Genomic DNA, 11,311 nt, shown 5'->3' with positions numbered 1-11,311 from the left:
ATTTTAATGTAGAATACAAATGTAGTAATTAAATAAAGTTCGAGAAATGTATCGAAATGGCTTCAAACTTTAAAATCTTTTACGGAATTTCCATGTTTTTATTAAAAAAGAACTAAAATAATTTTTTTTTGGAGTGTGTGAGTAATTAAAACTTATAATTTCCGCATTTGAGTCACATTTATGTTGTACTAACACGCACACAAAAATGTTACACTAGGGCATGGCCACTCTGTATATATTGAACTGTTATAAGATTTACTCAGTTACTAAAATTCTTGATTGTTATTTATTATTCAATTTGAACAAACCGATGCAACTCATGTAATGCAACGCTACCTACCAGAAATGTTTCCAACTACGATCGACCTAGTACTCCTATCGCTACGGTGCGGTAATTAATGAAAACACATGCAAAAGGCCTATTAATAAATAATGAATTGTTTTATATGTGCAGCAACACCACATTTTGATTTATTATCCTCATCTTAGGTGTCGTTTAACTGTCGTGGCAGCTCGAAAGCAAAACAAATAAAATTAATTAAAACACGCAATTAATTTATTTTAGAACTGTACTTTTTTGTTACTTTACGCTATTGTGTACTGGTATTATTACAAGCGTTGGGTTTGTACTAATAAGAGACATTATCTACTTTATGACTTCAAAATCTGAGATCCATTTATACAAACTACTCAAAAGTCTTCAACTAATTAGTTAGGATATAATTTACAATTTCAAGATGACGACTTATCAAACAGTAGTAAATCACGTTATTTACAACAGAAGGGCACAACGAAATCAAAATTATATTTCTTAATAACCACAAACAAAACTATCAGTGCATTTTTAACATAATTTTCACAATGATTACCTGTTAGAAAATTACTGTTATTCATAAAGAAATAGTTATTTGTTCAGGAATTTGTGTACTTTCACTAAACAATTGCTATAAAAGTGTTAAAATATGACATTTTAGTATTGATAGACAGACAATACAAAAGAGAAATTTACATAATAATTATGCGATATTGAGATCATTCTTGTAGAATTGAAGTTTCCTGTAAGTTTACAGTCTACATGAAACACATAAAATGCATGTGAAAACATATGACATCATTTTCGACATATCTTATATATGAATACATGATAGGCTACAATAAGTTTTTTCCATTAAATTGGTTATCATGTAAGTTGTTGAATAATACATTCTACACATCAAATCACTATAAAATTATGTTGTATAGTTATTAGCTTTTACTTTTTAAACAGATTTATTTTTAATTTGATTATTCTGATACCTGTTATGTACTATAGCAAAAATGTAAACAATTTAAAAATCTATTTGTATTTCATATTTACAGTTATGAGAATAAATCAATTCGTCTTATATTTGTAAATATTTATTATTTTGCTACGGTAAATTAAATATTGTTATTATAGATTTCATGAATGAACATTTTGTGAGATGAGAAGTATTATTTGTTCTAATTTTACTAATATTCTATAAAAAGTCATATATTACGAAATAAATAAATAAGTTTAAATAAATCCTAATACAATTATGACTAAAAAAAGTGGAGAAGCCGTGCATTTTAAAGAAAAACTCCATCCAATAAAGAACACTTTATGAAATTAAAAGAATATTAAAAGTGTATTTTTATTTCATTGGAAGAGAGTAAAATATTTTTGCAAACAAAATATTTCCAATGATATTTTGTTTCTTAGATATTGCGTTTGATAATTAAATTATAATTGAATACTGCTATTTGTTATATTAGCGGCAACAGATAGTAATATAAATGGGAGTTATTTATTATTTAATAACCTGTTAAAAACTTGATGAACAACGCACAATTGTTACATTGTTAGAAATAGAAAAATCACTAATGAATTTCTGTGAATTCCAAGTTTTCTTTTGATAGATAAATTATTATTAGAATAATTTTAAGGGTTTAAAACATTGTATATACGAGTATAAAATATATTATAAAACTTTATTAAATTAATTAATTAAAACGGTCCAGATCAAAGTAGGCTTTTAAAAATCGTATAAATTTGTTTTCTCAAAATCTTCAGCTGGAGGGCAGGGATCATCCGAGAAACACAATTCTGTCCACCGTTCTGGTGAGAGTCCTGGGAATTTCCTGATAAATTCCTTCACAGTACACGGATCGGGACATCTTCTCAGAATCAGTCTTTCGAGGGTATGACTCATAGAATGGTAATATAGGACCTAGAAAGAACAAAATAAAAATTGCATATTGGTTGAAAATTTATTTTCTAGTGTAGTATAATTGACTATGATTACAACCCAATCAATTTTTGGACTTGAATTTTGAATCTCCTTGATAATCAGGGTGTTCGGAAGAGAGCATCACAAACTTCTGTGGCTGAATTTGTATTCATAATTTCAAAAAAGAAATGATCCATAAATATAGGTCGAGGAACATTTAATTTAGCCGCCATTTTGTATTCCTTATATTGTACAACAAACGCCTTGAGCAACCAGTCAAAACAGCTGATGTTTTCAAGTGACAAAGTTTTGGTTGCTCCAGGCTTGTGCAAGCATACATTTAAAGTATTGGCCGTGCTCGCTTATTCGTGGACGGATTTTTGCTTCAAGGAATATCATTGGAAATTAAAAAGATGTAAAACAGTTGGTTTTGTTGTAAATGGTTTATAAAACTATAGTTTTTTTTGTATTTTGATTTTAAACATTTTCAACTGACGCCATGTTGTTAATATTAAAGCAAATTACACTAATATTTTTTTAATTATCCATTTTTTTATTTATTGCTATCAATGTGCAAAGGTTGGTATCAGTAGCTTTACCAGTTCTGGAGATGAAGTTTTTTTATAAAAATACAAAATTGCGTCTAGCGGCGAAACGACTCATTTCGTAACCTATGTTCATAGGATATTTTTTTTAACTATAAGTATCATCAAAAGTTTATGATACCCATTTTTGAACACTCCGTATATGACCAATATATTTTACAAGCAGAAGTTTTTCAGTTTTATTTCCCAAAAATGTAATAATACTAGGAAAATGTAAGTAGCAAATTTTGTTGCTTTTGTACTTTAATTAAAATGGTTTCTAAAGAATTAGTTTTAACGAGCCCGATTAAATTTTGATAATTTATAAACAAAATTGGACCGGCAATAATCTAACAGCGAATAGCCAATTTGCAAAGTACATGTACGTAACCCAGGATTTATTTAAATTTATAGATCAATTTCTAAGAAGAAATCAATCGGCAACCGAGCTAAGTTCGGCTGGAAGTTGGTATTTAAAGGTACCATGTAAAAAATAAAACGATAGTTGCTTTATCCGATTATATTTTTATTAGCGTAATAGATAAAAAAGTGACAACCAGATAATTATTAGTTATATCACCGTCAAGGAACTAGATAAAGAGAGTATATTGTTAACGGAGCTATTTAAAGCTTATTTAAGTCTGACGCAACCATGATAAGTGTGTCAAAAATTGTTGACAACGTTAGATGAATGAGGTATACTAATTATGCCACACAATGTGAAGATCCATTACCTATACTATTTAACTGACATAGAGTAACCTTTTTATTAACATATATAATTTGCTGTGTAATTATTTTAAATGAAATTGGTTTATTTAACATAGTTCAGTGTAAATTTGAATATTTTTAGTTAATATTTATATTTAACCCTATTTGCTATCGTAAGTTTGTATTAGTTTGGTAACATTATCTTGAAGTATGAACGTAAACACATGGTTTAAAAATGTTTTCAAATCAATTAGTTTATTCAAGTAAAAAAAAATTATTCGAGTTAAAAACAATCGATTGAAAAGGTGGGGGTACACTTCAACTGGCTCACACATCACTTGACTTTACTGGGAGACCAACAGCTCAACGGTGATTACCGAAAGAACACCATTGGCCGGGCAAGCATTAGATGTCCAAAATAATGGCGTAATGAAAAAAATTCCAAATCTTTTCACTCGCCCGGTCAAGAATAAAAGTTTATATGGTAGTTTATTTGGCAAATTTGTTTTATATGATAGTTATGAAATTTTATACTAAAATAATATATTTGTAACAATATTTTATACAAATTTACTTGTAATAAAGGATCACAAGTATACGAGTGACGAATTTAAAAATTTGTGGTTTGTTTGAAAAGCACAAAATATTGGTAACCTTTTTCGTTCGTTATTGAAATAAAAATTTGACGACATAAACGAGCTAAACTTTAATGAAACTCCCGTTGATTTTGCTCTACCAGTTCGTTGGTGGTATAACTTTTAAATTTTGGGGTACCTAAACATTTTTGATCGGAGAGTAAAAAACATCGCATTGATTCAGTGTTCTAGCAATAATATTGTTGTTATAATTCACACAAAATATAATCTCAGTGCCCCCCTCCGTAGGGCTTTAAATGTGTGTTTCTTCATATTATTTCTGTAAATAGGAGTAGTAGGCCTACCTTGACTTTTGAGATTAGGTTCTCTTGATGAACCTCGAACAAGACACCATCGCCGGGGTCAATGATTGCCCTCACGTCTACCCCCATACCACACAGCACACCCATTATTGCAAAATCAGATGTTCCGTGAAACCTGAACTTTTCTTCTCCTGGCACTTCGTGTTTTTTCAGTTGTTGGTGAATACTGTACAGTAGTGGCCCTGAAAGAAATATTAAATGGTGTTAAACTTTACACAGTAAAATTGTATTATACCGAAGTACAGTGGGGTTTATAAAAATAAATAACCCTTTTTTGTTATCATAGGACAAGAAGCTTATAAATTTCACTTAGTCATGTAAGAACCTTTGCGCTGCTTCTGGAGTAACAGGATATTCAAGATGGGTAAGGTTAGGGAGTAGGGGCCGCCTCCTATCGAGATGCATGAGGAAGAATTAGTGCACTACATCTCAAAGTCATGTCTCCCTGGAAGAAGGGGAGGCCAGCTCTGAACCAGCCTCTCCAGTCAAAATAGGCAGGGGGTGGCATACCCTTGGTGAGGTTAGCAAGAACCTCTGAGGTTAGGGAATACACCCCACCAACTCCAACAGTCATCTCCCATAGTAGACTAGACCTATCGAATTGCCCATGAACCCCAGAATCTCGACATATGCGGTTAGTGATGTGCCACTCCTGGACAACTATAAGGTTGCCCAGGTTGAAGTGACACATCGGTTTTTGCTGTGCCCAGTGATGGGTTCAACTGGAAGGTATAAACCAGCCAGAAGTGCTCCCTGCTGGGTAAATAAAAAAATAAACCTTACCCTTTCAAATAATTATAATAAATTATAGACAGTTACACAACGTAGAGAGTCAGATTTTGGTCATTTAAGTCTATTTTTTGGTTTTGGATTATTTTCCAGTTTATTTCCTTTTGATAAATCATTCAAAGATGAATTTTAAGTTACTTTTAATATACTATTTACAAATTTACTATGATTTTCTGCCAACTTATCACGTAATTTTTGTAATACTTTAAGTAAACGTTGTTTTTCTTATTTATGCGATAAGCTTACAAATATTTTATACTGTTGTATGTGATTTATTGCTCCGTTTACAAAACACTTTCAAAATGAAACGAAATGAAATTTACTTTAACTGATGCCAAGATTTCAAATCGTTTTATGTATCACCCAAACATAGTGAACAGGGTTTTAAAATTCGAACTATTTATTTTTTATGCAAACAACTTGCCAAATAATAATACAAATGTCAATAAGATAATATCAGAAATACAATGTATGCATTTTAAATTTTCAAAAGTTGAACAATCTTTAAAGTGTGTACACCATTTTAAATGTGCTAATTACGTGTACTAATGACTAATGATGAGCTGATACACGCCATGACGATGATACACAACAGTCACGCCAGACACATTATAATCAAACCAGTATTAATATCATTCAATATCAATTTATCATAAACTATACCTGAAATAAACTGTAGGCAGCTCTGTTTGTGTTTGAAGTAAATGTTGTTATAATAGAATTCTAAGTCAATAGGTTCTAGAAGATCGGGGAAGAGGGGTTTGTTATCCAACTCTGGCCTTGGTTCAATAACCCACTCAGGTTGTGGAAGCCAATTTAAGCTCTAAAACACATTTTAACTACTTTGGAATTAAAGTGACAAACAGATTATTAAAACAAACATATATCGCTAAAATATACACCAGTGAAAAATATTCTTGTTCTTCTGAAAAAGAACACAGTGGAAGTTGAACAATGTTTCCGTCGCACATTTTCATATTCTAGATATTTTTAGGGTTTCGTGTTTCTTTTACATCTGAAATATAAATGGCATAATCGTATTTATATAAAATCAATTTGGCTCACAAAAATCTCTTATCAATAAATAGATTTTATATATTAAAAGCGTTTTACCACATTTTACATATATCCATTGTACTTAATTTTAGTATACGAAAGAGATAAATACTGAGTTTTACTGTAGCTATAAATATAGTCCTCATGGCTCAGACAGAAGAATAGGTAGTTTTTCACACCTGAAATATTATTAATTTACTCCCATGAGATTTAAACGTACTCAATTTCTTGAAAACTGCTCGAGATAAAAAAAAGAGCAAAATGTTAGAGAAAACTGTTGTGACGATGAAAAGTTTGACAGGATTTCGGACATTTGCCATTGTTATGATTACAGAAGGTATAACACAACGTTTCGGTGATTGGAATCTATCCTCTTTATCAGGTGAGCGAGGTATTAGTACATACAAAAATAGAGAACAGAGAGACGAAAAGAAGGGAAAGCAGAAAAGCAGAGGGTTCAAACATACCCACAAGCTCCTTAGAGGCCAGTCCAGGGTTTGTCACTGCAAAGAACGGAGTCCTGAGCATAAGTCAAGTGCAATCACTCACCCAAGCAGCTTTTGGGTATATCCGAACCCTTTGCTTTCCCTTATTTTCTTCTTTCCGCTCTCTATTTTTGTATGTACCTCCCCCACCTGACTCAGAGGATGGATTCCAATCCTCGAAACGTTGCGTTTAGAAAATATAATAAGCATTTTAGAACACATTTAATTTTTTTTCTCTAGGTTTATAAATAACGGAGTTATTTAAGATATTCCCATTATTAGTATGGATAATTTCCCTTTATGAAGAATCTATCACAACCTTAATTTACACCCTTACATGTGGGGGTTAATTTTCCCATAGCTTTTGCTAGTCACGTCGTAGTGATGTTTTGTTCATGTAATTGTGTTTTCATTAAATAGACTTTTCAAATGACATGTCACAAGATAGGGGACGCATTTTGAATATTTAAAGTGACCCTACTTACCCTTAAAAAAGTCCAAACAATTATTTGAATAGGCGTGGTGAATATTGTACATCGATATCTCAATCCGCTGGCAACATAACCAGGCGAAGCAGGGATTAATTAACACGCTATACTATATGAATATGCCAAGAACTCTAGAAATGTCACAGTTGAGAGGTATCAGTTGTTTGTTACTCCCGGCTTGTGCAAACTTACGTTTATAGAAGTCGTGCTCGCTTACACGGCGAGGGATTTCGTTTGAAACAAGTATTATTGGAATTGCTATAAAAATTTAAAAAACGTTCGAATCTTGTAATTGTTTTATAATTTATATAAATCAGCTGATTCGTATAAAAAAATATTTTGTGCTCCCGGTTTGTGCAATAGTACCTTTAAATTTGATTTTATACTGTTTTTTTTATTTTTAAAAATTTGACTTTACAATTTTTCAATAAAAACTTTTTTTTATATTAATGAAAATAACACAATAACTGTTTTCCTCTTATCTATTCAAACACATGTGCCAAATTTGATTTCTTTAGCTTAAATAATTCTAAAGATAATGTTTTTTATGCAAAATACAAAATGGTCGCTAGCGGCTAGAAAAAGTGTTTTAGATGTTTTTTGGTACGTCAAGTATAATTAGTTGTAATAGTCTGATGTTTTAAACTAATTCCACCTAAAAGACTGTAACTCTCTAAACAAGACTTCTCTGTTTTACATCTTGTACAGATCATAACATAATTACTTTTAGTTTATTTGATTTTTGCTAAAAATTTTAAACTATCCAATGGCAAAATGCAACTAACAAGATATGGGGGAGAGTCGATACAGTAAAAGATCAACAGTACTGATAAAAATTCCTACCGTCACAGACTACATTTGAACCTGCAGTGATTCCCAGCTTGATCATTCTTTGTGAATATAAACTGTCATTTTACTCATTTTTATTCATTATCAAAATGAAAGTAAAGTAGTTTATATAGCAATAATAATATATACTACAATATAATAACTGTTCGCTGTAACATATACAAAGAAAAAAAACAAGTTATTATACAAAACATAGCATTGGAATCTTAGAATATGCCAAGTAAACTCATAGCGGTATATTTGATAATTTGTAATTTACAGTATTTTATTTCACTTAGGAGATAATAAACGTTTAAGCTCATGGAATATAGTTTTTGTTTTGGAAAATCTTTCTGTTAAATTCATACCCATTTGAAGTACAAAAGTATTTTTATCATTTCCTGTGAAACTACCGACATTCGAAGGATGCAGTTGAGACAATGTTGTAATAAAGCACAAAAGAATACTGGCTAAAGATAAAACTGTGGAATTTGTATAGCATGGGTATGAGCTATAATTGTAGAGAGTAAAATGTTTTCGTTTATAAAAATATTAATTTCGTCGGTAAAAAGATATTTAAACATGACAGTTTCTTAAATTATGTACAATTCTTTTCATAAGTCATGAATGAATAAAGTACTCAATTTAACTTTTTATCTTTGGCCGTTTGTTCTGTTGCATCAGCTGTTATTTTGTGTTTCTTGGTGTTATATTGTGTTAGAAATGTCTACAAGATAGCTGTCCAGTTGGTGGTGCCATCTTGTGGGCATTACTCAAACTACTTGGACGCAACTTACCTTATTGTACACGAGTTCGGAAAGTTGATGTTTTACGAGGTGTTTTCTGATTTTTTTTATTCGTTAGATAATTGGGTGATACTGGTAATAAGTTGTAATTATTTGACAAATTGAAATTGACATTAATTAAGACGTTTTTAAACCTCATTAATTGTTTACTCTTCTTAATAAACTTTAAATAACGCGTTTAATGTGTTTGTCAAAATCTCCTAAACGTTGGAGAAATACTCGGCGTTGGAGGAATCTTAGTGTGTAACTAAACCAGGTGCTAGTGGGTTAAAGAAGTGGTCCTGATAAAAAACCCTACATTTGTTTTTAACGCATTTTTGCATCTATAGGCTATAGGATTAAAATGCCGTAAAACAATCCAAAATCGATTGCACCACCTTAAATGAAAACTTGCCTTGTAATTTTAATACAGCATTAAATCTATTTAACTCACCTCAAAGAGTATAACGTCATAGATGTTTCCGACAGACAATATTGAATCCATTTCTGGGTTTCCACTATTTTCTCGCAGCAGTTTATAAATCAGTTGACGATCTTTTCTACGATCGGGTTGCTCGGACATATTAACAGCTGCTGCGGCTATGGCTGCAATTTTTGGACATGTGTACTTGGCGATGTTAGGAGAATCATATAACTGAAATCATAAACTTCCATCAGTACGAAATAATACTAATAATAAGTAAACTATTAATAATTAAAGTAAATTAATTGGTACTTTGGGATTATACCGACCACACCAGTATGAAGAACACAAAAATATAAATTTATAGAAATAGACATGATAGAACGAAAAAACAACTCTTTAATTGCAAAATTACAAACTTACAAGCATTTCCAGGTATTGTGATCGGTATTTTTGTCGCTATTATCTTATCTTTCTCGAGAATCCCGATTACGGCAGGCCGCGCGGCATCACATGATTTGCACTGTACATAATTGCCTTTCCATTACAATTCAATTTATATTTCTGATCAGCCCCTCTAGAATTTGATATTTTACTGATAGGTACTATCTCGAGGGATGTTTTTCTTTCCTTGACATCAGCGCACCTTCGTGCTGCCCCGCGCTGATGGCCGGAGGCACTCGCATTTTGGGTGGCGGAATGTGATCAAGAATAAAAACAAGTTTTGAGTGTTTTTTCAATAAAGAGTTTAGTTTTAGTTTGGTAATGTTTGTTTTTGTTGAATTTTTGTGTTTGGAGAAATGAAGAGGTAAAACACGGAAGTACAACAAAGCGACGAACCAGCTGAACGGGCGGCGAGACTCTGCAAATCACGTTATCTACTAGACCGCTCGACTTCGACCTCTGTCTGAGGATGGGGAGGGGTTTGCGATAAGACAATTCCTGTTTTATATTGACGAAATATTGTTCTACGCTAATCTAGTAATCAGTAGAAGCAAAATGTCAAATAACGATTCATGTCTGGGTGTGGTCGGTATAATCCCAAAGTACCAATTAATTTATTCAATGTTGTGTATTGATTACAATTGCAAGAAGTTTAAAACGTCGATTATTTATATTCAATATAATATTTCTTATGTGAAAATCTACGCTGAATAAAAGTTATACGAAATTAGTATTGATATATGATCGTATTTTTATTATTAACCTCAATTGAGACAATAAATTCTAGGTTTCTATAGTGGAAAATTTCTTGATTTGAGACGAGTACCTATGTATAACGCAGTTTTAAACTTTAGCCGCATGTTTAGAACGGAGCCTGAGATGCCTGTCCAGCTGACTAGCGTCTCATCTTAAGATTTCAGTGCAAATTTTTAATGGACTACTCCTACTTTCAGCAGTCCATCTACCAAACTCTGACTCATAGTTAATTTTAGACTACTGGTGTATCTTAAGAGTCCTTCCAGTTCAGAAAGAAGAAATGGGTATTTGTGACACCTGAAATATTATACTTTTGGGATTTACATGTTATCGATACCTCAAAAACAGTTGATACAGTTTGATACATACAGTTGTGATACAACAAAATTGTTAGTCGCAAAATTGTTAGATACAAAATTTTCCGTCGGAAATTTGTAATAAATGTTATAAACATTCCAAAATACCTTCTAATTTTGTATATAAGTTCATAAACAACGGAGTTGTAATTTTTAAAGTTTAAATGGTTGCCATATTGAAATGAAATTGAGTGCCGAGATGGTAAACGACCTCAGTTGAGATATTCATGACCTGTTTTGTACCATTATGTGTTAACATGAGGGCTATTGCAATAGTGTGATTTTAGGTAGATATTGTATAATAAAATCCTCCTATTAGATTCAGCCTTTTGGTACCACTTACTGAACGGTTTACCGAATATGGCCACCACACCCAAAACCACTCTCGTTCAAAATATTATTATATATATATATAT

The 11,311-nt window shown here is 31.6% G+C and overlaps 1 protein-coding gene across 2 annotated transcripts in view; it reads right to left on the bottom strand.

The window, feature by feature from the left end:
- Positions 1–1,973: 1,973 nt before the first annotated feature.
- Positions 1,974–11,311, bottom strand: part of LOC124367230 (putative acid phosphatase 5) — a 28,584-nt gene continuing 19,246 nt past the window's right edge. For both annotated transcript variants that reach the window (XM_046823908.1, XM_046823909.1), the window contains exons 6-9: positions 9,370–9,570; positions 5,937–6,096; positions 4,467–4,666; positions 1,974–2,231 (exon numbers count right to left, since the gene is read on the bottom strand). In XM_046823908.1, the coding sequence (XP_046679864.1) occupies positions 2,037–2,231; positions 4,467–4,666; positions 5,937–6,096; positions 9,370–9,570 (756 nt within the window). In that variant the 3' untranslated portion in view covers positions 1,974–2,036. The remainder of the gene's footprint in view (positions 2,232–4,466; positions 4,667–5,936; positions 6,097–9,369; positions 9,571–11,311) is intronic.

The sequence above is a fragment of the Homalodisca vitripennis genome, chromosome 8 (genome assembly GCF_021130785.1).
Source record: "Homalodisca vitripennis isolate AUS2020 chromosome 8, UT_GWSS_2.1, whole genome shotgun sequence".
Classification (NCBI taxonomy): Eukaryota; Metazoa; Arthropoda; class Insecta; order Hemiptera; family Cicadellidae; genus Homalodisca; species Homalodisca vitripennis.
This window is presented reverse-complemented; position numbering and strand designations above follow the sequence as displayed.